We start from the raw sequence: 25,389 nt of genomic DNA, 5'->3' as shown, positions 1-25,389 counted from the left end.
ATGGCGGCGCTGGGGGCGCTGGTGAAGAAGGCGTGGAGCGTGCGGAGGTTCGTGGTGCTGCTGTGCGCGCCGCTGGCGCTGGTGCCCATCCTGCTCAGCCTCCCCCCCAAGGTACCGCCAGGGGACCCCGGGTGGGCACTGCGGGCTGGGGACCCCCGCTGCGGGGCGAGGGGCACGGGCAGCGACAGACTGCGGGGCAGCGAGTGGGGCACGGGGCAGGAGAGCGCCCCGGGGACGCTGCGCCGGGAGCTCAGGGTGAATGGAGCGGCGTTCCACCCCGGGAGCGGCGGGACACGGAGCGGGGACACAGCCTGGCTGCTCCGTGCCACCGCTTGCCGCAGCAGCAGCAGTGCTCGCCTCGGGAGAGGGGCACCCTGCTGCCTGCCCGGGCTGGACCGTGGAGCAGGGTGGGCTGCGCAGCTCCTCACCCTTCTGCAACAAGATGAGCGAGAGATCAAAGCCAAGGGAGCTGCTTTTTTGCACCGCCTGGATTCTTGCAAGTGAAGGCTAAGCAAAGCTGAGTGGTGGGGGGAAAAATGGGAAAGCAAAGTGACACCCTTAGTACTTCAGGTGCATACTCTGAGTGCCATCCATATATGACAGAAAAGCCTCTCCATTTCAGAATTAATCAGCTCTCTGGAGAGTTACTCCTCCTTGAGACAATTTCCTAGATCATCAAGGAAGCTGGAGTCAAATACATTGGTTTAAAAAGCAGATGTGAGAAACCCTCATCCACCTTATATAAACCATGAATCACTGGCACACAGGGAACAAGGAATCAGAAAGTGGTGGCACAATCAGCAAGAGAGACAGGACTGTGCTCCCATCTGAAAGGACTCTGCTCCTGGTCTGGATCCACCTCCTCCATTCCCCTCCCTCTTCTTAACAGCAGATATGTAATTTTTCACAAATAGTAACAAATCAGTTAATGCCCACAGCCATCCCGGGCAAGTGCGAATGGAGGGGGCGTCCTGCGGTCATGTCGGGCTTATGGGGGGAAGAAGGGATAGGTAACATGAATTCTCTTTAATGTTTCTTATGTGGACATTGGGAGGTGGGAGGATCGTATCACTCAAGCTCAGTGGCAGTGATCAGTGCCTCTTGCTGGTACCCAAGCGCCCTGTAGTTTTTACCAGTAGTGCCCAAATGGCATTTGGGGAAACTGAGGCAAGACCAGCATCACCCAGGGCGGGGCTTTGCAGAGCTGGGGTGGAAGGTAAGTGCCCGGTGCTGGGAGCCTGCCTGGCATCGCTGGCACATCCCCTTAGCGATGGGAGTGACGGTGGGACAGGGGGCTGCAGGGCTGTGCTGCTGGTTGTGCTGCAGGGCTGGGAGTGCCTGCCCCGCTCTGGGTGACTCTCAGGGGACCTTCGGTGCTGTGTCTGAAAAAGCTTTGCGAGAAAGATAAATGGTGTTTTGTAAATGTGGAAACTGGTCTCCTCTTAAGGTTTGTGCTTTAGCATGTGATGGATGAGCTGCACATAAAGCAATCTGCGGCAAGACTTTGGGGACTGGAGGATTTTTTTGCACAGCTCTTGTGCACCAGGAACCTCTGAGCCTTGGGTGGAAGTCCACAGGGCAGTGAAGACACTGTGGAATTTTGCACCGTTGACTTCAGCGTGAGCCGGATTTCACCCTCATGTTCTGACTCAGATCCATTTGAGAATGACTTTTTTTACATCAGAAAATAAGTAATGATCACTATGTAGTGAATATAGAATAGTTTAGGTGCTGTAAGGACACGAAGCTGGCACTTAGTTCTGCCTGTTCAGTGCTTGTCAGGTGAAACCTTCTCCTTTGAGGTACAAAATGCACCTGTTAAATTAAAAAATATAGATTGACCATTGCTTTCTTTAGTGGCACCATATATGAAAAGAGACACTTATTTGGATTTAATGTCACTTTTTTCTCTGTTTTATATTATTGGCTGAGTTATGAATAGGACTGTGTTGAATGTCCTCAAGGAGCAGAAAACACATTGCACACCAGGTACTAAATTCCCTTGCGGATTCATAAGTGAATAGTTACATTTCTACATTAATTTTCAATAGCTGAACAAATGACTTCAAGTGTATTTAATAGCATCTTGTTTGACTTTGGCACTTGGTAAAATTGTGAGATAGGATTAGAGAGGGAGGAGCTGCACTGTATGCTGAGTGCAAGCTCATGTCTGTTTTGTGCAGGGGTTAATAGTGAGAAGAAATCTCAGATGAACCCAGTCTGTGGGAAGGGCCTTGATCTAGATGCTCTGTGTGCTGAAGTGTGTAGTGTCACACAGGCAGTACAAGGATTTGGATGTTCAGGAAAGGGATTCCTGTATGTGTACAGAGCTAAAAAATGTCTCTGTGGTGTAATGGTGCTGCTCGCTCCCGCTCAGCTCCCCAGTGAGATGTTAGTCCACTCCAGGGTGCAGTCCATGGAGGACCTCATGGACAGGGTGGTCTGACCAGTGCTGTTTTATTGAAGAAAAAATGGTGTTGGGAAAGCGGAAATGTTTGCAGCTGAGTGGACAGCAAAGCAAGGATACAGCTGTGGTAATGGAAGGAGACCCTGGCAGAGCTGGCTGCTCTGCTGCTCGCCTTGGGGGTCTGTTCTTCATTCCCCATGGATTTTAAAACATCACAGGTGGTAGCAGTGGCACTGGCTGGTGCCTGTCAAAACCTGGATGCTCACATGAGTGAACATTTCAAGCAAATCCAAACTGCAGCTTCCCCAGGTTCTCCCAAGGTTTGGCATAGGGGGAACCTGTAGCTGTTAACTCCTGTACGCAGTTGTATCTGCTCATGTTCAGGGGTCAATGATTCATCCAGGGTTTCAACACTAAACTCTCTCACTTGTTCAACAAGAAAAGAAACTTGCTGTTGCACCAACAGGGGATTAAGTTCTGACGTCTGGAGCTTGCCTGACCCCCTGTCCGCAGCCCGGGCCGCGAGGGGCTGTGGGAGAGGAAGGGGCAGGTTACGCTTTTAACCACCCTGTGAGAACAGCCATGGGGAGGAGCAGGACAGGGGTCAGCAGGCAGGGGATCAGGGGTGGCAGAGTGTGGAAGCTGTCCTGGCACGTGATGGCACAGGCTGCATGCCCTCGCTGCTCAGGCGGTCTGTCCTGCCGCCGGACTCCAGCCCAGCTCGCGCTCTCCTGGGCAGCCGGGTCGTGAGAGCTGCTGCAGGTGTCCAGCAAGAACTCAACTGACTGGGCTGCTCTGGAGTTACTGGGAGCTGTCCCAGGCAGGGCATCCAGGGACAGCAGGCTGGGGCAGGAGGAGTCCTGCGTGGTGTGCAGTCACTGTGACAGCCGTGATGCTGCCGAGTGCTTGTGCATCTGGAGCGGGGGGGTGTTGGACGGGCTGGAGAGCCCTGTGCTCCTGCTGGGATGTCGGAATGCTGCCTGGCAGGGTGCAACAGAAACTGGTGGGAGAGGAGAAGCAGTGAGGTCAGCCTCTGCTGGTCTCAGGGTGAGCCTTCCCCTGTGAGAACGTGTCTTACAGGCACCTCTGCAGTCATTTCCTGCTCTGTCGATGTTAAAAATCTGCTCTCACATCATGTCACCATTTACATGCTCCCTACTGGGATGCTCAGAAATTTTAATCTCCCAAGGGATTGCCACCATAAGAAGCCACCTCAGCTTTGGTTTCAAGGGCAACATTTCACTGGATCTAGAGACCAGGAACTCATGACTTACAGCTGATAGAACACTGTGGCTGTGGCTCCTTGGATTAGTATGTCCTTTCTGAGTCATACCCTGTGATGTGGGTGCAGTGGGTTTTCCAGGGAAACCTACACTTAAGTGACATCCCCCTGGAAACACAAAAGAGAATCCATCAGGTCTGCTCTTGCTCACTGGTGATGGACTCCAGCATCCACATTTTCAAGCTGTGATTAGAGCTCTTGCCAGCTGTCACTCTGCAGTGGTTTTTCTCCAGATCCCTATGTGAGTCCCTTCACAGAGGGATGGTGACAGGGCTGGCACTGCTGCTGTTATGTTAATTGCCCTTGTTTTTAATTGATGGCCTCTGTAGGTGGTGGTTGTGTAGAGGGAGGCTGGTGTAAATGGTTTTGTCTGCAGCCTTCTTTCTGCTAAATAGTGAAATGAAATTTCTGCTTTGTGGGTGTGTTTGCTGAGACCTCAGGGTGTGCTGCCCAGGCTGTGTCTGGAACAGCGCTTTGTGTCCATCCCATCAGGCAGCAGAAGGAAATGCTCTGTGTGGAGCCACTTCCCAGGAGCCAGTTCTCTGCACAGGGGTCTGTGTGTCACCTCTCGCTCTGGGTGCTGCTGAAATGGCTGAATATTTGTCCCGTGAGTGGAAGTGCCTGTGACCCCCCTGCTCAGGGGGCTGTGAATGATTGCAAAGAGCTGGGGCAGGGCAGGAGGGGCTGGAGGAACTGTTCTGCTGGAAGGGGCATGGGGGCACTTTTAATGAGCTGTGCAAAGAGCTTGTTCCAACAGCTTCTAATGAACTCAATGTCTACAGCCTCTTGGCTTGGTAACAGCTGAGGCAGCCAAATCTGCTAAAAGGAGCTCTGAGCAGGCAAATAGGGCCCAGTGCCTTCAGAAAACAGACTTGACTTCCTCAGTGGCCATAGAGCAATTTAAAATTAACTTGGATGTGATGGGTCCTCCTGGTTAGTACAGGAGACTTTAAGATCTTCTGGAATAAAAATGACACTGCTTGCACTGGAAAGCAAAGAGCATGAGGGGTGTTTTTGTGGGCAGAGGGGTGATGCTAATGTAGACAAAGGGGATGGGAGTGGGTTGTCCTGCACTCTGGAGGGGTGCTGGATCCTGGCTGGAGAGCAGAGCAGGAGCATGGACAGGCAGGGAACAGTCTAGAGAGCAGCCTGGCAGAGAAATAAGTGATTACAGCCTGGTTTTACATTTCATGCACAAAGTCCATCTCTGCAGTGTTTGTGTGAGGTGATTTGGGAAGGCCAGTTTCACAAACCTGGAAGCAATGGTCAGTTTAAAGATGAAAGCAAGGATTTTAGTGGGGAAAGAGGGGGATAACTGAAAGTACAGTGACTACATTTTACCACATCCTCTGTGAGCTTCGGTCCAGAGAGAGGGCCAGCCTGGCGAAGAGCAAGCTGGCACTGGGAGGATGTGAAAGCAGCAATGTTGGGTTGGGGGAAAGGGAAGTCTTTATTGACAGGAGTTAATATTAATTGGAAAACACGACTGCATATAAAATATGTCTGCCTGATTCCTGCCTGTGTCTGCAATGGATGACTCTATGATTGTAAAGTCTTTTCCTAACTACTTTTTTTCTGTGGTTCTATGAAAAGAGATATGGAAGAAATCCCTGGGCAGGGTGTTGAGGGTGATGAACACAAATGTAGTGTTGCCAGATGGACAGTGCAGAAAAAGCCACACTCAGTGAAGCATTTTTGTTCTATACTGAGCAAAATTCTGATAGTGCAATCCTACAGCATAAGAAATTGACTGATAATAAATATTTTTACTGTGACAGTAACTAAACAGAAATTTAAAATTTCTTACATCTAACCCTGGCTGCTTTAAAATCTATAAGTTCAGACAACTTCCATACAATAGTTTTTCAAGAGCTGCCTGAAGAGTTTGTTGTGTACCAATAAAGTGGGTGTATTTCTACAAGCCCCAGTACAGATGGAGATCACCAGGGATGCTGACCACCTGCCAGGCTGATCTGTAGCCTCCCTTGGGAAGCATTAAAAAAAAATAAAATGCAGGAGGTCATAATATGTAATTAGCTCAACACAGCTGCATGACTGGCTACCCACAGCCAAGGTGGTTAATGTGGTATTTGTGTGTATGGGATGTGTGAAAGTTGACAGCAGCAGTGAAGAGTCTACCAGGCTGCTCTTTGTTGAGTTGGTGACTTTTTGCCACACACTCAATTTGCCCACCTTATCTGAGCTTCAGCTGTCTCATTTTAAAGGAGATTTTTTTTTTGCCAGCTATGAAATACCTCAAGAAGTTTAAATAAAAGTGTTTAATAAGATTTATGTCATTTTAGCAGAGGAAAATAGATTCCCTGAAGCTCTTGCAGCTTTGTGGCCCTGTGTTACTGGCCCTTTCTAGCCACTCTGCAAATAGCCAGAGGGAGCAAAACGACTCCACTGGCAGGGAGGCTGGTAAACAGGGCTTGGGCTGAGTCCAGATTACATAATGCTTGCAGGAGCTGGGTTAGTAGAAATCAGATTCACAGACCCATCCTGCTGGAGAGCAGGCAGTGGGCACAGTGGGGCTGGCAGCACAGTTACAGCTGTGCCATGAGATCACTCAGTGCTTGTTTTCTGCTCCAAGGGGTTCTGTACATCACAGGTAGAATGTTTCTTTGTGATAGCAGAGGGATAAAAGGGCTTGAGAAGCTCCAATTCAGCCAAAATCTCTCTTGGTATTGGTATCAAGGTCCTGGAGGAGCCCTCTTTTAGTTGGTTAGAGGGTGTGGGAGAGTCCATGTGGCTGATGGGCTGTGATGACCCTGCAGCATTCAGGGGTTGATGGAGAAAACCCAAAGTTTGGCAGTGCCAAGGCAGGGCTGCTTTGAGCACCGAGTCTGCCGGGTGGGGAAGCTGTGGGCCCTGGCTCTGATGGGAACAAGGTCCAGCTGAAGGTCCTGGTGTCCCTTCCAGGCTGGCAGTGGGGGCTGGTGGCTGTGCCCGTGTCTCGGTGCTCTGCCGGGGTGAGCCAGCCCGCCTCACCTGACCCACATTCCCTGCCAGAGCCTCCTTCCCTGGGCACCTCATCTGCCCTTCCAGGGACAGCCAGGGCTCCTGCCCACAGGAGACAACCTCGTGGCTTGGCTCCTCTGCCACAGCTCAGCAGGTCCCCCAGGGTGGAAAATCCCCAGTGCTTTGAGAGCAGCAAAGACAGGATCTGTGTCTGCAGGGGCAGAGGTCGATCCCAAGGCTCTTGAGCAACAGGAGGAAGAGCTGCCGCAGTCCAGAGCCACAAGTGCTTTCCTGGAAATCATTAAATGGCTACAAAATTAACCTGATCACAAGATCCATTTTAAAGTTCATATGTGCCACCATGAACTTTGATAGAATTCTGTTGAAAAATATAAATACAAAGCTGCAGGGAGATACAAGAAGTAGGAGTCTTGACAGGGATGCAGCCAAGGGATGGGAGGATAAAGATCATGTGGAGGTGATGGTGCCACACAGAGCAGCGAGTTCAGCTCAGCCTGTCCAGGGGCACCCTTGGCCAAATCCCTAAAGGACCATTGTCCTAACATTTGTTAGCTTTTATTGCTTGTGTACTAACCAAATATAACAAACACTGGGGACATAATTGATTAATATTTACAAAATATCTTGTAATCAAAAAGCCTTCATTTCATATGATTCCATTTTATTGATGACTTTTTTTTTCATTCTGGGGAATGCATGGTTGAAGTTGAAGTTATTGTGGATCGGTCTTGTTCCTTTTTTGTTCAATGGTGGTCCTGTCTCAAAAACCTTTCCAATATAGCTGCAATTTGTGTTCTTTTAGGGTAGAATAAATTGGATAAACAGCACTACTGCTTTCTTCGAGTGGTTCCCTGTTGATCCATATAGGTTTCAAAAATTCAGGGAAGCCTTTCACATAGCAGTTCTTTCTGCCCTCTTTCATTTTTACGCCTTGGCTTTTGATCTTGCAGTGAAGAGGAGTTATTAGATTGATGCTCTGTCTCATTGCAGTGTTTTCCAGAACATTTTCCATACACTGGAGAATAAATATCCATTACTTATAATTAGTTTTCTAAATTGTACATCATCTATTTTATAAAGTCAATTAAAGGCTTCAGTGATATGCTCTTGTATCATTGTTGAATATTTTCAGTTGCTCTACTCCTCTAAGAGCAAAAGTGTCTTTACTTTGAAGTTGAGTTTGGTGCAACTTTCCTTGTGGGAAACTGAAGAATATTTTGCCAGTGGGAGAAAAAAATTATCCATGGTGCCTTTGGAAATCAAATGGAAAAGAGCTTAATGAGAGCAAAGCTATTTCTTTGGCATATAAAAAGAATCATAGTAAAGAGGAATTATGAGTTGGCACAGGAATTGAATCATTAATCTAGTGGCAAACACTTTAAAATGTGATTCTTTATTTTGGTCACTGCCAGGTTTGCTGCTCTGGTCCTGCTGCTTTAGGGGAAATGAAGCACAGGAGCACATGAGAGCTGCCAGGGCTGAGCTGAGCCTGAGGGTTTTGCTTCACACACTCTCATAGGTCATTTTACTGGCATCTAAAATTAGGTCTGAAAGTGATCTTTAAATCCAGATCTTGGGCACTTTATGTGAGGCATTGATGCTGCTACAATTAATGTATAAAAAAAATCAGTTACACTCAGTTCTGCTGTGTTCCTGTTTCCACATTCACTGAAGTGCTGGGGCCTTGCTAGCAGGACCCCTTGTCAATGCAAAGCCTGGGTGCTAAAAGAAAATCATTCTATAAAATGATTCTAAAAAGATTTCTATAATTTTGTCCACTTTTCAAACCCTCACTTGCAGATGTAGTGAACATATAAATCCATGTTGGTTTTTACTTCATTCAGCCCAGGCCTGCAGCAAATTGTAGCTGAACAGGCAGGTGTGGCTGTGCTGTACCTGCTCTGGTGCCTGGCTGAATCCTTAAATGATGGGGCTGAGATCACATTATCCCCAAAATGGAGCTGCCCAGAGTCGCCAGCCCTCGCTGTTCCCAGCCTTGGCAGGGAGCAGAGCCATCATCCCCCTCAGCAGCCCAGGGGAGGGAGGTCCCAGCAGAGGGACAGAGGTGCCTTTGAGTCACAATTCAACCTGCTCAACAAGCTGAAAAAGTGATAAAATAAATAGTTCCGTGGCTTCCAAGTGATGCTCAGCAGTTATTTATAGCGCTGTGGGCACTCTGCCTGTGCTTGCTGACAATATCCCTGTTCAGCCCTGCTGTGGCCGAGCTCGGCTCTGCGCTGGGCTCTCCCGTCCTGGCCGCTTCCTTCCATCGCTCATTGTTTTGGCCGTGGCTGTGGTGACAGATGGCTTTGGTCTAGTTTGTGCCTCCTGGGTGGATGGGTGAATTCATGCTGTGGCCCGGGGGCACTGGGTTTCTGCCAGCCTTGGCCAAGGCTGGGGTGATGCTGGGTGATGCCTGCCCGCAGGAAGTGCTGTGACACCGGGGTGCTTGATTTACTGATTTCCGTAGGGGCTGGGATCAGTTGCCATGGAATGGGTTCTCATAAATCACTTGGAGACTGATCCAAGAAAGGAAACCTTTCTGAGCGCTGCCTATTGCAAATGTGGGGAACATACATCTCCCAAGGCTGTTTTTGCCTAGCTGTGCAGAGCATGGTCTGTGGAAGTTGGAAAGAAAGCACAAACATTAAATGGGTCAGACACCTGAGCATGTCAGCAGCAATGCCAGCCCTAATTCAATATTGTGGGACAATTCTTGGTCTCCAAAGGTTCCTCGGTTGATGCCTATGAGCCTGCAGCATGTGGGAAGATCAGGCAGTCAGGGAGGATTTTGGTTTTGCTGTGATCTCAGATCAGTCCTGAACCCCTTACACAGTGTAGGGGGGAAGATGTGCTTGGTGGAAATGATTTGGGAGAAGTACTGTATCCTTAAGGGAGTAACTGGAACATTTTGCTTCTCTGAGTATCTCCAAGTGATAAGATGCCTCTGTAATGCCACATCTCACTTTTTCTCTCCTCCTTTTGCAGGAAGGAAGATGTCTCTATGTGATCCTGCTGATGGCCCTGTACTGGTGCACCGAGGCTCTGCCCTTGGCTGTGACAGCTCTGCTGCCCATCGTCCTCTTTCCCTTCCTGGGGATCCTCCCATCTAACAAAGTTTGCCCACAGTACTTTTTAGACACCAATTTCCTGTTCCTCAGTGGTTTAATCATGGCCTCGGCCATAGAGGAGTGGAATTTACACCGCAGGATTGCTCTCCGGGTGCTCATGTTGGTGGGAGTCCAGCCAGCCAGGTGACTATGGGAGCAGGGGGTTCTCCCTGGGGAATGTGAGCTGCAGGTGCTTGGGAAGAGGCTCTGCTGTGCTGCTGCAATAGTGGGGGCTGTCCACACCCCCATTTCTCCAGTTTATTGTGTTTGTTCAGCTGTTTGCCCCGGGCCAGTGCAGCACAGGGAGAATCGTTGGGTTCAGCCCCATACTTGTGCTCCATCCAGTTTCAGGAGGGTTATAGAAATCCTTTTTGGTATTGGTTTTGGTATCTCTGCACATGAGCTTTTCCTACTAATGTGTCAGAGAACTTGCCAAACTGAAGAAATTCAGCTTTTCCTTTTTTCTCTCTTGCAGACTGATCTTAGGGATGATGTTGACAACGTCTTTCCTGTCCATGTGGCTAAGTAATACTGCCTCCACTGCTATGATGCTTCCAATTGCAAATGCAATTTTAAAAAGCCTCTTTGGGGAGAAAGACACATCTAAGGATATGAACAGGGAAAATGAAGAAAACCAAGGTAATTGAGACAGGGCAGTAGTATAAGCCAGCTGAGGTCTGCCCTGCTGCTCCCAAATCTGCCCCATTTTATTGACTTCACTGGCACAAATGCCGTGTTCACTAGCTTGCAGCTTGATCTCAGGGCTGGTCCCACTTTACTGCACACTTTATCCCCATGGTGGAAGAATACTGGCAGAAAACTCCCTTTTATCTGCCCTTTCCTCATGTCATGCAGGAGACAATGACTGGCCTGGAAAACCAAAGAGGTGATGCCCAGCCAACCTGCTCCATAAACCTGCTGCTGGCACAGGTTAAAGTCCAGCTCTGTGGCACAGTGGTGGTGGGATTTGTAGGGATGCTGTGGGGATAGCTGGAGCCAGGGAGGGCTGTGGATAGGGCAGGTGATGCTGGGGTCCCTGCCTGTGGCACCCAGAGCTGTCGTGCACTTGGGACACGTGTGTTCTCTGCTTTTCCTGTGTCTTCACCCATGGAACTGGAGGAGAAAGCAAGGACTCAGGGGAAGGCTGGCAGGTTAAATCTCTGTCTATAAAGTGCTTTGTGATTTTTTCCATCTCCCTGTTGCTGTTTGGTGTTGTTCCTGAGCAGGTTGAGGATAGGTCAGGGTGTGTGGCCAGGTAAGGCCTTTCTCCAGCCCTCTCTTCACAAGCCATTCACCAGAACTTTGGGCTTCTGGCAGACAGTGATGAGAAACAGAGATCCAGAAATGACATCCTGACATCCCCTTTGCAGCTGTTGCTGATAGCTGGAGCAGTACTCACAGTTTCTTCTTCTTCTGCTTCTTCTTGCACTAATTAGTAATTCCTCTGCCTCTGTGATTTAAAAGCAATGGCTTCTTAGTTCCCACTGAGTCCTCAGGTGGATAAAGGAGTCCCCAGAAGAAGGCTCAAACATGTGCACATCTAATAAAGATACAGTTAATCATTCATCATTGATGTTTAGCAATCATGAGATATTTGCACTCCAGGTTGCTTTATCATGTTTTCTTTATGAATTTTTGACTACTCTATTAAAATCAAACTCACTGATTTCCTTGCTATAGTTTCCTGTTCTGTGTTTTGTCAGTCTGCTTTTAACCTTTTCGTCCCCAGTCTCTGAATTTGAGTGTCTAGTTGTGGCTGTAAATACAGTGGAGTTTGGGAACACATAAAAGGAAAATTCCCCACATGTCCTAGACACTGTTAAGCACAGAATTAACATCCTTGACTCACACTTGCAGTGGTAAGAAAAACCAGAAAAAGCAAGGGAGAGGCATGCAGGCAGAAGAATGAATAAAGTGATGCTTTGCAAATATCATGTGATGGTGTGATTATGGTTTTTTTTGGTGTGGTTTTTTTTTATTTTTTGAGATAAAGGCTTTTAAAAGTTATTTATGATACAGGCAAAGGAGGAAGCACCTGTAAAATGTACATTTCATGCATCAAAATCTGCATTTTTATGTAGACTTTTTATTTGAACTTTAGTGTCCCAAGGTAGACTCATCCTTTTCTGTAATCTTTCTGAATGGATGAACAAAGCTGAGGTCCTTGAAAAAGTGATGAATCTGATGTTACACTTAGAAGTGGAGATGAGAAAAAGGTATACTCATTTCATAGTTTATTAAATGTTTATAATTTATCTGAATTGTGACCTGTGCTCCAAAAAAGACAGATTCATTTGTGAAGGGAGGTGTATGTGGAAAAAACTTGTACAATGGCATGTGATAAGATCCATCTGCCAATTGACTTGGTTTTATAGCACCGTGGTAGAGTCCATGAGGCAAAAAAAAAAAAAAATTGGGTGGTTAAAAATAACAATTTAAAATATAATAAAGAATATGTGATATTTCAATGTATTTGACTTACAGCAAAAAAATCTCAGCCAGTGCATGAAACCAGTTTTGTGTAGGACTTTGCTTCCACACATGGTGCTTGAAATTAAGTGACCTCTGATCAGTTGGTGGCACTTTTTTCCTGATGAGAGAATCTCAAGCTTTCAATCATTTATGTCCACTCTCAGCCATGTGGGCAGCATGTTATAGATCAGCAAATACTTACATTCTTGTGTCATTGACAGCTAAAAGTGGGTGTAATAATTTGCTCATTTTCACATGCTTGGCTTCTGATGCAGGAGAGCAGGTAGTGAGGTTGGGTGGCTGAAGTCCCAGCTGGTTCTGGTGGATCAAAGCAGGGGTATAAATTTAACACCAACAGACATTTTTCAGCTTCTAGAACTTTCCTTTGGGAGGTGATCCCTGCAGTTCTGTCTGACATCTCCAGCAATAATTGTGTGACAAGCTGGAATCTGCTGTGCCAGCGAGCCTGACCTCTTTCCTGCTCCTGCCCACTAACTCCTCATTGGCAATGTTTTATTTCTCTGAGCGCCTTAAATATCTCCAGGCAAAAATCACAAGAAAATATTTCCAATATTTTTTTCCTTCATAGAGAATATTCTGCAAATTCAAGATAAACTGCATTCAGTGCTTGAGGTGTAACTGAGTCACGGATTTGGAAATTATGTCTCTAAAGGGGTAGATGGGAAATGTGCATTTTTGGACAGTGCTGCCTGGTTTGACAGCCTAATCCCAGACAGTGCTGGCAGGGTGTGGCCACAGCACTGCTGCCTGAATCCCTCAGTGGGTGGAAATAGTTCTTTTCAGGTCTTCTCAATGTTTTAGAAACGTTTAAAAATGTCATGAAAGCAAAAATTATCTAGGAAAAGCATTTCTGCCTCTAAGGCATATGAGGTATTTGGGTGAAGTGGCCACAGAATTTTCATACTGCTCTGTGAGAGGTGTGTACAGCTGAGTCCAAACTCTGTTACCTTTGCCCTTTTCTGACTTATGGACCTGTAATAATTTTCAATTCCTTTTTTATAAATTTAATGGAAAAATCTCTGCAGTATGCCTGACTTTCCTTTGCATGGCTACCTTTGCAATCCTTCCTTGAAAACTAACTCACAGATGGTCCTGCTCAGATGGGCTTGTAGTCTGAGCTTAGCTGGGGAAAAAAGATTTAAAAATGTTGAGGTAGAATGAAATGTTTTTGCAGACCAGGACTGGGCTTCAGTGGGACAGAAGTGTAAAAGCGTTTGGGCTAAATCCACCGAGGGACCAACAGTCAGCCATGGGTTAATGTTCATCCTTCTAATTACATCCCTTCATGGTGGCAAAGTTGGGATGATAGCTCAGCATGTGTGTGTCCAAGCCAATTAACTCCAATTCAGTAAATTAGCCATGTGTAAAACATGACATTGCAAAAATCCTTGGTTCACTGAGCTGGAACGAGCACGGTGCCTTTGGTGCACGCGGGAGTGAGTCCAGAGACTTTGACCACTGGCTCCTCTCCATGCTTTTGATCTCTAGGTCATATTGGGTGGAAGAGGATTGGGTTTTGGGCTAAGAAGGGGTGCAAGGAAATTTGGGGATTGCTGGGGTGGCAGTACCAGGAATTGGGCTCTGTCTGTAGCTGTCTGCAGAGCGCTGGGAAGTGCAGGCACACAAAGCTCTGCACCCAAAACCACGCAGAGAGGACAAGGAAAGGCAGCAGAGCCAGCAGGGGCGGGCAAGGGCCACCTGGGCTGAAGGTGGGTAAAACTCACAAGTGCTCCAGTCCTGTGAGGAATGTGGAAAATGAGGTTTTAGCACATCTCCCAGCCTCAGGAGGTCAAGCCATGACCACAAATGCCAAAAGCCTTAATGTCAGGTGTGGAAACAGAGAGCGATTGTATTGCATTTCCATTTTTTGATTTCTGAGTTCTCCCTTGGGTTGGTGTGCTCAGGTGGTGTGCAGCTCCCAGTGTACTGGGACTGGCTGCTCAGCCTGCAGGGTCTGGCATTTGTGGAGAGGATAATGGGCTTGGAATGGTCCTTGCTGTCAGGGTGGCTTTTGGAGGACCCGGTACAAAACCAAATCCCCAAATGTGTCTCACTCTGGTCTTTAAAGAAGGAATTACAGCCTTGTGGTGGCTGCACTAGATGTCTGCAGGGTGTGAAATTCTCAGCCCATGGGAATGAAGCTCAGTGACAGGAAGTGCTCCTGCTGTGCCTTGGGGAACAAAGCCCAACAGTGTTCCTTCCTAAGAATAATTACAATTAATCCTCCCCCAAGAAAACCCACCCCAAACCCATGACTTGGAAAGGGATGCCCTGGAAGTCTGGGCTGTGTTAGAAGATCCCAAAGGCCAGCCTGTGGCAGAAGCTGTAAAGGGACCAAGTGTCTGGGTGTTGGAGGAGAAGCTGGGTGCTGTGGTGGGGCTGGAGCAGTGGAGGAGGAGGAGGGCTCCTTCATCCCTGCCAGGTGTGAGCTGCTGACCCCATCCCCTTGGTGTGAGCTCACCCTTCATTTGCACAGCCCCTCCTCTAAGATGGTAGTTGTTTCCTCTGTCCCTCTGTTTGGTTCAAGGAAAATTTTCTAGATGCTTTGAACTGTTTTAAAGTCCTCATCTTTCTTTTTCAGCATCTTTACAGCAGAATAAACTTTACACTGTACCAACTGAGATGCAGTTTCTGGCAAGTACTGAGGAGTAAGTTAACTATAAAGTTTGTATTAGAGAGTTGAGAGAGAATTATCCCCGGAGCTAGACCAAGTGTTAGGAATTTGAAATTCAATCATTGCAATGTTTTGATTATACCGAACATCCCAGTCGCTAGCAGCCTGATGATAGAAACCCTTCTCTGTGTGTCCAGCATCCCTCTGCATGTCCAAATCATTACAGAAGTTTTTTTCATCCACTCTGAAATCACAGCTAGGGGTGTCTCCTGCTGGGGATTTGTGCCTTGGTTTTCTCAGGAACATCAAATGTGTGAAGCCCATGATGTAAAACCCCCCAGGATTTGCACACTGGCGATGGTCCTGCTTTGATAACAAGGATGGGGAGGAAGCATCTTTTCAGGAACTCAAAACCAGATGTTTCTTTCCTCAAATCTATCCAATTTTAGTTATTTTTCCTTTTGGCAGTCCTGTGGACTTTATGCTCAGTGTTACAAGCTGCTGAGGGGCTGGGCAAGGCACAGGCACCCTCAGCTCCTGTGGATGGCTCTGAGGGTGCTCTGTCCTCTGCAAGGCTGACAGTCCCGTGTGGCACTTCAGGAGCAGACCCCTCTGCAGCACTGGGCTGCTAAGGTGTCCTTGAGCACACTGGTAGCTTGGATTTCTAAAAACTGGGAATTTTCCTTCTGTCAAGGCTCTGAAGTGGTTGCACTGTATTTAAACCAGGGCTTTCACCGGATTCTCTTTTGGACTATTTTAAAGCAAAGATCTGGCGGAGGAGAAGGAGCTTTCCAGTGATGCTCTCTCAGACTTAAAGAAGGAGGAGGAATACAAAACCAACATATGGAAAGGTTTCCTCATCTCAATCCCATATGCAGCCAGCATCGGAGGTACAGCAACGCTGACAGGAACTGCACCAAACCTCATCCTTCTGGGACAGCTGAAGAGGTATGGGAGGCTGTCCTGGGATCCTTGTAAATCCTGAAGGATAGAGACACGTTCTTCATCCCTGCAGGAAATTCCTTTCTGTGCTGAGTGCTGGTTTGGAAAATTCATTCTCTTCCAGAATGTTTTGGGAAATGAAAGCAGGGAGTGCACCAGCTTTAGACTTAATAAGCAGGTTTCCAGCCTAGCCAGGCAGGCTGTCAGCCAAGCTGGAGCATGTGTGCCTCACTTCACTGGTGCTTTTAATCCCATTGAGTTTAATGGGACTTGACTCCACACCTACCATTAACCTGGTAAGTCTTTTGATGAAATAGACTGTGTAGTGCTTTGTGAGCAATTATAGCTACTGCAGTACGGGAGAAAGAAAAATAATGAACCCACTACTTCTTAGTCATAAAAGATTCCTCCTGTGTGCATGGGAGCAGAGATTTGTGCCAGCCCAGGTGCCCACAGGTTTTTGTTACTTTTGCTGACCTCTACAAGGAGCATATACAGCCTGTCCTGGGCCCTGCAGCATCCCTGCCAGGTTCATGTCCAGACTGTCCAGCAGTTTCTGTAGCAGGATTTAACCCTGGGTGTTCAGGAGTATCTTTGCATGAAGGCATTGTCCAGCTGGAGAGAGATTTCCAGAACTTTCCTTGCAGGCTTGCACAGCTGGGCTGGGTGAGATGGGGTGGCAGAGTGTCCTGAGAGTTGTCCCAACACAACGCTCCTCACATTTCCTTATGTCCAGATAACTCACAGGGACAGTTTCTAAATGCACAGGGGCAGGTTTGTGGGATATTTCACTGCTGATTTCAGATGCTTGTTTACCCATGGATGGAAGGGTTGCTTTCCCATCTTGCATTAACTTGATTTTTCCCGTTTGCTTAGTTATTTTCCAGAATGTGATGTGGTGAACTTTGGTTCTTGGTTTATGTTTGCATTTCCTTTAATGCTGATTTTTCTTCTCATGGGATGGCTATGGATCTCCATCCTGTATGGAGGAATTAACCTGAGGTATGTTGATATTCACTATACATATATGTAGTCTGGTTATATTAGCATTATGAAATATGTGTTCATCATGCTTTTCATCCTAAATCTGCTGATATCACCCAGGATCATCTCCTGGAAAGTGGGGGAATTTGCAACTAACTCTAGCAGGCCCATCCCATAACAAGTGATCTAATTAAAAAAAACTGATATAAAATAAGAAGGTTTAAAAGATATGTCATAGTTACATATACTTTATCCAACTGAAATACATGTACAGAGTATGTATTATATTCATTCAGTTAAATGTATAATTTTAAAGGTTGTTTTACTGCCTGACTTTGGCCTGTGGAGGGTAAATGGCAGATTTTTAATCACAGAGGAAAAAGCAGGATCTAGCTTTGAACTCCATTATAAAAATCTTTGTTCCCCATGAAAGAGACAGGATTTCTTCTTGGGTCAAAAACCTGGGTTTGGAACAGATTACTTCACAAGAGGGCTTAATTTTACAACAAGGTGTTAATCTGTAACTGAGAATAACATGTTTTTCCGGTAAATCTTTGCTGGACACATGCAACCCCTCAGTGTGCACAACCTAAAGCGATTGCAGCACTGCTCTGCTGCTCATGTGGAGACCTTTTTCCCCCTCCACACTCTCACAAGTGATGGTAACCAAGTCAGAGTCTTACTTCCTCCAGGGACCATACAGAATTTGTGATATTTAGAAAAGCCTTTAATTGTTTTGACTTTAAAATGCAAATGTGGGGAGAGGGGAAAGAGAAGAACAGGTGTCCAAATATTTACATTGTCTCAGACATAGGGAAAAAAAGATCAATGGGAAAGTTTTAATCCAGAAAATGCCAAAGGCTTGTCCTTGACTTGCTGGTGGGGTTTCTCAGGAGGCTCTGTGTGCTGTGTGATGCTTGGCTGGCTCCACTGCCCAGAGCTGTGCTGCTCTCACCGTGTGCCAGGGCTTGTGCAGAGCTGAATTCCCGTGTCCCTGGCGAGGGCTGGGCATGGCCCATCCCCAGCCCCTCAGGTGAGGGAAGAGGCCAGAGCCCCGGTGAAAGGCAGAGCTGCTGTGGAGCTCGGGGACGTGATGCTCTGTGTTTGCTTTGGCACATCCCCCGGCACAGGGCTCAGCTCCATTGGGATAGCTGGGCCAGCACGGATGCCAGAATTCCCCCGTGGTGGAGGAGACACTGCAAAGCTCCTCAAGTGCAGCCAGGGCTCCACAGGAGCCTTGCTTGGGCTCTAAGTGCCTGGGGATAGTGGCTGGATTTCTCTGTGGGCAGGTCCTGCAGCAGGGCACGGGCAGGTGGACACTTGGGCTTTGCTTGAATCCAAAAGGCATTAAAAGGCTGAGGAGTGGGCTGGCTGAGATGAGGCTGCTGCTAATAACACTCCCAAAACCCAAGAAATTAATGGGCCAGGAACTTGAAATGCAGGAGCTTCTGAATGATCAACCATTCATCTCTGTAGAACATCCAGCCACCCTTTGAAACAATAAATGAATTAAGGAAGGGCAGGGACCACGGGGATGAGCAGGTGCGTCTGACACAGAAATTTGGGGTCGTAGCTTTAATCAAGGTCACAGTGTTAGAAACCAGGTTCAGTGTCATGGGATGTGATGGGAGACGAAGTGCAAGATATGAATATATCATTTGTATGCACATGCTCCAAAGGAGCAAACTGTGAGCAGTCAGTGCAGCCAGGCTAAGAGGCTTAGCCAGGAGCACATTAACATTCCCGGCCACTTAGAAATTCCTCACATTTTTTGTTGATCCTCAGCAGCATCCTGGGATCACCCAGGAAATTACAAGTGACTTGAAAAATGAAGGGACAGATTAATTTTCTGTGTCACCCTATTCCTAGTCGTTCTGTCCAAGTAGGTAACTTGCTTGGAAGGAAGACAAGGAAATCCTGCAATGTTGGGACTTTCATTTGGCAATCACAGCCCATGCTGGAGGAAACATTCAGAATATAAATGAGAGGAAACTTCCTCACCTCTGCAGGGTCTCATTTGTATGAATGCAGAGAAAAAGAACATATAAAATAAAGATTTATTACCTTTATCTCAGCAGAGATTTTCATTGTTAGTCTTCACAATCTGAAGATAACACAAACTGAGCTGCCAGTCCTGGAGAAGGACACTGAGTCCTGCATGTGCTGCAGAGAAAATGCATTATTTCCTATGTGTCACTTAGGCCAGAGGCATGTAAAAATGCATGTAAAAACATAATTGTTTTTCTTGGCAGGGGCTGGAAAACAAAAAAGTCAAATATAAGAGTGGATGCAGAAGCCCGAGCCAAGGAGGTGATAAAGGAGGACTATCAGAAACTGGGTCCAACAAAGTGAGTTGTAAAGCTGGGACAGAAGTGAGAAAGAAATTAAGTGGGTTTGGAAATATCCTGTTTTAAGAGTGGAGGACTGTGGGGAATGGAGCTTTTTAAAGAAAATTACATCTATATTTCTCCTCAGTCTGTTTGTAACCTGCTGAACTTTGCTTTTTGCATGCTCCAGCCTCCTCACCTTTGCTAGCATGAATAATTGCAAATAGCAGCTTGCACTCAAATCTTCTGAAGAACAACATTCCTGGTACAGAGGGAATTCATGCTGGGTTGTTTAATTACTCTTTATGATTTTTCTACTCCAGGAACAAACTCAGTTCTGTGTGAGCTAGGTGCTGACCAACACAGGCTGGATTTCAAGGGTTTGTGCATACCTGTCCTGCAAAGCAGCAGGCATTTGCTGAGAAGGCTGATGAATCATATTATGGATATGAATCATATGGATTATGGATATACTTTAAGAGATCTTAAAGCTCAGAGAAAGTATACAGGAAGAAGTCAGATCCATGCCATGGAACAAATTATTTCTTCTGAATAATTCCCTCAACTATGCTAGTCAAGTGAGGAAAGTAAAAGCTGGTACAAACTGGGGATGGGGATTTTGGAGTAAAGCACCAGCAGAAAGAAAAACATGAGGTTTAGACTTCTGAGAAATGCCAAGAAAAAGGGGGAAGCAGGAAAAGCTGAGTATCTCCAGAAATCCAACCCTGAATATGTCCAACCATCCACTGACATTCTGGGCAGCCAAGATTACTGAAGAGTGTTGAAACTGTAGGATTTTTCCTTAAATGGTCTGTGTTTCCCCATCTGTAAAATAGTATTTTCATACCCAGGGCAATGCTGTGAATATCCAGTGATGTTTGTGTCATGCTATCGACATTGTAATTATTTCTGTTGTGTAGAACATGGAGTGGTTCTTCAAAGACAGCTCTCTGTGCCTGTGCTGTAAATGAAAGAAATTGGTTTATTTGTTCCATTCAGTACATTATCCAGCAGCCTGCAAAATGTCTCTGAAAGAATCAAAGTCCCACTTTGAGATCTAGGAGTGGGAAGGTCCATTAAGCTGAGCTCTACCAATTTGATTAGCAGTCCCATAACTAAAAATCAGCTCAAGCAGCCTCTTCCCAAGGGCTTGTGTGCCCTTGCCTGTGCTCAGAGAGATTTTAAATAGAATTTTGAGGCATCATCTTAAACCTTGGTTAAACCTTAACTCCACTAGATACTTAGTGAATGCTATTGCCTTTTACCCTGCTGTTTGTCATGTGTCTAAGGGACAGTGTTTAGATTTTGACCTTGGAGGAATTTGTTCCTGTTGTCTCCTGTATGATTTGAATCTCAATCATCCTTTTGTATGGCTTGAGCTGCAGTGCCACCATCCCTGGCTGAGGTCCTGGAGGGACATGGTCAGAGGAGTGACCATGAGGAGCTGCTTGGCCCTTCCTCTGCCCCACCCAGAGGGTCAGCCCTGCATCCCGCTGTTGGGACATTCCTGGTCTCCATCTTGCCTCTCCTTAATGCCTCCTTAATGAGAGGCTGTTACTGGCAAACACCAATATTTGCAAACAGATTTACAATCTGTCCCAATGTGTCACTGTAGCTGATTTTAGAAAATCAGCCTCACTTCTCAGCCAAGGTGCTGCAGCAGGAGCTGGACACTTGTCCTAGCTTGGATCCACCCCTTCAGCACATCAGCATTTTGACCTCATTTCTTTTCATTTCAGGTTTGCAGAACAGGCAATTTTCTTCTTTTTCTGCATGTTTGCAATCATGCTGTTCTCCAGGGATCCCAAATTCATTCCAGGCTGGGCAAGCTTGTTTGCACCAGGGTAAGACTTTATTTTCCTTCCACTCTGCCATTTTGCAGTAACATTTCCAAGTCATTGACATTCCTGAGTTTCTGATTGTGTTGCTTAACACTATTACTCAGATTTCCTTGAGTAAATTAACTGAGCAGCAAGTAGCACAGCCAACTTTACATTTTCTGTCTCCTAGAGGAGGTGCATGAAGCAGTGGGAAGTTGTGATGTGTCTGTTTGAGGCCATCCCTAGGATTTAATGTTGGGAATGCTGTTTATAGGTATATTTACAGTAAAATACTGAGTTCTTTAGGCAATCCACTGATTTCACCAGTGGTCTGAAGACTGAAGAGATATCAGCAGGAGCTGATTCTGAGTGCTGTCCTGTCTGTTTGCCAGTTTGTGTCCGCTGTGACAACCATACCTTGTGAAGATTAATAGATACAGCAGTTAGGGGATGCTAGAGCTCAGAGAGTGTGTTGTTATTTCTTAAAAGAAGAGACCTTCATAGTTTGGTGGGTTTCTTCAAATAAAATCCTAGTTTGATAAATGTTTCCTTAATATAACAAAGTAGTTATGGACCTTTTCCTCATCAGTTAATAACTCCTTAAATCTAACACACGCTTAAGGTTTTTACTGGATGGAGCCTGCCTTTCACCCAAGAGTTTGAGCATCTTGCAAAGAGCTCATATAAATGAGATGTTTGGGCTCTGTCTCTCTTCCTCCCTGCAACAGGCTCAGGAAACCTGTCCTTATAACTCTGCAATCAGAAAACCAGAACATCAGTGTGGAGGGGATTAGATCTTGGTTTTTACTTTTGAAGGGCAGGTTTTATGGGAGTTCACAGCCCATGGTAGAAAATTAGCTCGACAGGGAATTAAAAAAGAAAAGAACTCTGAACAACAAGCATTGTTCAAACCTGATGGAAACTTGTAATCTTCTTTGGTAAATCCCTGTTCTCATAAACTTTCTAATTCTACAGGCTTCTGCTTCTTACAAGTGTTTCTGCTTCTTTTGGACAGGTTTATCTCAGATGCAGTTACAGGAATCACCATTGTGATTATACTGTTCTTCTTCCCTTCACAAAAACCTTCCTTCAGGTGGTGGTTTGACTTGAAAGGTGAGTAGGAGACCCCTCTAGGCAGGGACTCTGTGCTTGCCTGTGTCCTGGCAGGGCAGGCACGGGGCAAGGAGCAATGCTATCCCTCCTTGGAGCTGCAGAGTGGAGCAGGATGGCTCAAAGGTGTCATTTGATTGTAAAGAGGCTTTTTAAAAAAAATCTGAAGTACCAACAAGGCTTAGCAGTTGCTGCCCTGCTGCTGATGGCAGGAGTGACTCCGTTGCTCGTGCAGCTGTCAGGGTTGGTGCCATGGTGGGATGAAGTGACTTGAAATGGGTGTTCATTTACCACATCACACCTGGTGGTGGAACAGAGGTTTGGTGTCTGACTTCCCAACAGCTCCTGTCCTTCATGGACCTCTGAGAGGGCAGAGCTGGGCTAGTTGTCCATTCTCAGATATAGGTGCTCTTCCTCAAGTTCTAGAATAATTTGAACTCCTAGAGCTCAAACTCTCCAGCAGGTTTTGAAGTCTTGGGTCAGTACTCTCGAGGAGCAATGAAATACAAATTTTAATTCTTCTTGGAAAAAGAGATGATCTGAATGGGGAGAAGTAGCTGAAGGCCTTTTGTGGATGATGGAGAATCGCCTGGGGTCTGTGGGAACAAAATAGCAGCTGCTCTGAGTTATGCACATTTGTTGTGTTGTCCATACACAGGAAGATGTTTAATCAGGCCTCCTGTGGATAAAATATGTGCCCTTTTTCAACAGAAAATTTCAGTTCCTTTAGTGCATCCTTCCATGCAACAGAGCTCACTTTATCACGTATTAAGAAATAGCTTTTAAGGGCAATGAGCTCTCTGCTGTAAAACTCACTGGATGTTGAATGATAAATGGAAAATTAATAACTTTAATTCAAATGGCAGAATATTTCCTCCTTCCATGGACCCCCATCTGTTGAAGACAATGTTTATGTCTGTTACAGAGAGAAAATTAACCCAATATTAAATATTAAATCAAGAAAGCCTCACAGAAAACTTTATTGCTAGAATGCTTTTGGTTTTATTTTAAAGTTAAGTTAAATGCTCCTTTAGTTGGCTAACTCAAGACACTCCGTGTGTGTATTTTATCAGCAGCTCATGGTCAGTGCTTCAGCACTGCTGTCAGACCCATGGCATCATTCAGTCAGGCCAGGGCTGATGCTGCTCTTGGGGTGGGTGTTTGACACAGGCCTTTCCTCTTTGTCCAGCACCAAACACAGAGACCCAGCCCTTGCTGACTTGGAGGAAGGCCCAGGAGACCGTGCCCTGGAACATCATCCTGCTGCTTGGAGGAGGCTTTGCCATGGCCAAGGGCTGTGAGGTGAGGCCCACAGCAGATGCCATGTGGCATCATCCTGCCCAGCAGGGCTGGATCTTATCAGGGGGTCACTTGGTGTTCCCGTTTGGCTTTGGAAAACTTGTATCAATGGAGTCATCACACTCCAAGGACATATTTGTCACCTCCAAGTGACAACAATAGACAGCAGATATCTACAACTCCTTGCAAGCTTGCTGTGAGACACCCTGAGGACAAGTTCTAGGAGAGGACCAGTTCCCCTGCAGGGATGCAGAGGGATGACTCCTGTTTTTCTCTCCCTTCTGCAGGAGTCTGGCTTGTCTGTGTGGATAGGAGGCCGTCTGCATCCCTTGGAGGGTGTGCCACCTCCCGTGGCTGTCATCCTCATCACGGTTGTCATTGCCTTGTTCACAGAGTTTGCCAGCAACACTGCCACTATTATCATCTTTCTGCCTGTCTTGGCAGAGCTGGTAAGGTCATCCCATGGCAAGAGCAGCTCCTCCTCTGCCCCCTCCTTGCCATGTCCCTTGGGTGGGTGGGTTTGTGTTGGGTCTGTGCTGGGACAGGCACTGGGGAATTTTCCTGCTCTTGGGCTTCAGGCTCTTTGAAACCCTTGGGAGCAACAAGTCCAGCAGCATAATGTGGGCACTGAAGGATAATAATCCTTCAGACTTTGTTATGAGAGATGTGATTATTTATTACAGAGTGTGGGATAGGGCTGGGCACAGCACACTGGCTATTTGCATCCTTTGGTTCATCTGTTGGCAGCTCAAATCCCAAAGGTCCAATTTCTGTTCCTTTCTGGTTTTCCAGGCCATTCGTCTGAAAGTGAATCCCCTCTATTTAATGATACCAGGAACTATAGGATGCTCCTATGCATTCATGTTGCCAGTCTCAACACCTCCCAACTCAATTGCATTTTCCTCTGGACATTTGATGGTCAAGGATATGGTAAGTTCCTTTAGATACATAAAATGATGAAAACAATCAGTCTTCACCTTAAAGAAGGGAGTTTTCTGTATTGTTAGTACTCAATATGCAGTAAAATGAGAAGACAGACGTATGATACTGTTCTCAACAGTGTTTGAAGGCAAAGGATGGAAGGAGCTTGCATGAAGTTGAAATTTGGAGCCACCATGGTTCCAAATTGTGACAAAAGTGGTCTTGAATCCCCCAGCCCCTTGTCCTGTTTCTCTAGTGTCAACAGCTCAACTTTCATAGGTTTCTGGATGCAGGAAGATTTCCCCAGCTCAGTGAAACAAAGCTTATGAGTAAAATTAGGCTTAGTCCCAGTTCCTGCTCACATTCCTGAGGCTAAACAGATGTTAATGTTTTTGATGGATCAAAGCTTGGTAAGCAGCTGCAGAATGGCCTTTGTGGCTTTAAGCCTGCTTTAAATGTTGCTAATATTAACAGCAATTAAACCTTCCATTTTTATAATGTTTGCATTCAAATAGCTTCGTGCTTCACATGCTGTAGATGTCCAGTCTAAACTCAACAGCTGTCTTTGTATTTCTTTTGTAGGCAAGAACTGGGTTGCTCATGAATCTAATGGGAGTTCTGCTTCTTAGCTTGGCTATGAACACATGGGCCAAGAGCATCTTCCAGCTGGGGACCTTCCCTGCATGGGCCAACATCCATGCAGAAAATGCCACCTCACTTGTGACAGCTGTAGAAAATGTCACTTTAAGTGCACTAAATAAAATATGAACAAAGCCACCCCCGGGGAAGGACTCACTCACTTAGGACTGGGGCACTGGAATCGTCAGAGTTTGCACAGGAGGAAAAGCCACGTGGCCGCTCACACTGTGTGGGACCTTCTGGTTTAATTTTATTTCTAGAAATTCTGGTCAGTGTCACAACATCCATTCGTTATTTTCTCTGGAGATCTTTCCCCACCTTTTGCAGGTACAAATCCGACTCTCCCAGGGTCCTTCTGTCACAGGTGGTTGTTAAGTGGACAACCTGTAAGCATGGAGCATCTTTGGGTAGATGCCTGTCCCCCCATGAGAGCTGATGAGCCTTGCTGCTCTAGCTTCT

At 46.4% G+C, this 25,389-nt stretch overlaps 1 protein-coding gene across 1 annotated transcript; it reads left to right on the top strand.

Moving 5' to 3' along the window:
* On the top strand, nt 1-25,066 carry SLC13A3 (solute carrier family 13 member 3). The gene is made up of 13 exons (XM_041478732.1): nt 1-111; nt 9,660-9,925; nt 10,257-10,420; nt 14,856-14,922; nt 15,651-15,836; nt 16,707-16,832; nt 19,067-19,162; nt 20,881-20,985; nt 21,977-22,074; nt 23,261-23,373; nt 23,658-23,819; nt 24,163-24,300; nt 24,874-25,066. Exons 1-13 carry the CDS (start codon nt 1-3, stop codon nt 25,057-25,059), a joined length of 1,818 nt encoding a protein of 605 aa, XP_041334666.1. The 3' UTR covers nt 25,060-25,066.
* Nucleotides 25,067-25,389: the final 323 nt, after the last annotated feature.

This window comes from Pyrgilauda ruficollis, unplaced genomic scaffold (assembly GCF_017590135.1).
Source record: "Pyrgilauda ruficollis isolate IOZ18807 unplaced genomic scaffold, ASM1759013v1 scaffold46, whole genome shotgun sequence".
NCBI classification, from domain to species: Eukaryota; Metazoa; Chordata; class Aves; order Passeriformes; family Passeridae; genus Pyrgilauda; species Pyrgilauda ruficollis.
This window is presented reverse-complemented; position numbering and strand designations above follow the sequence as displayed.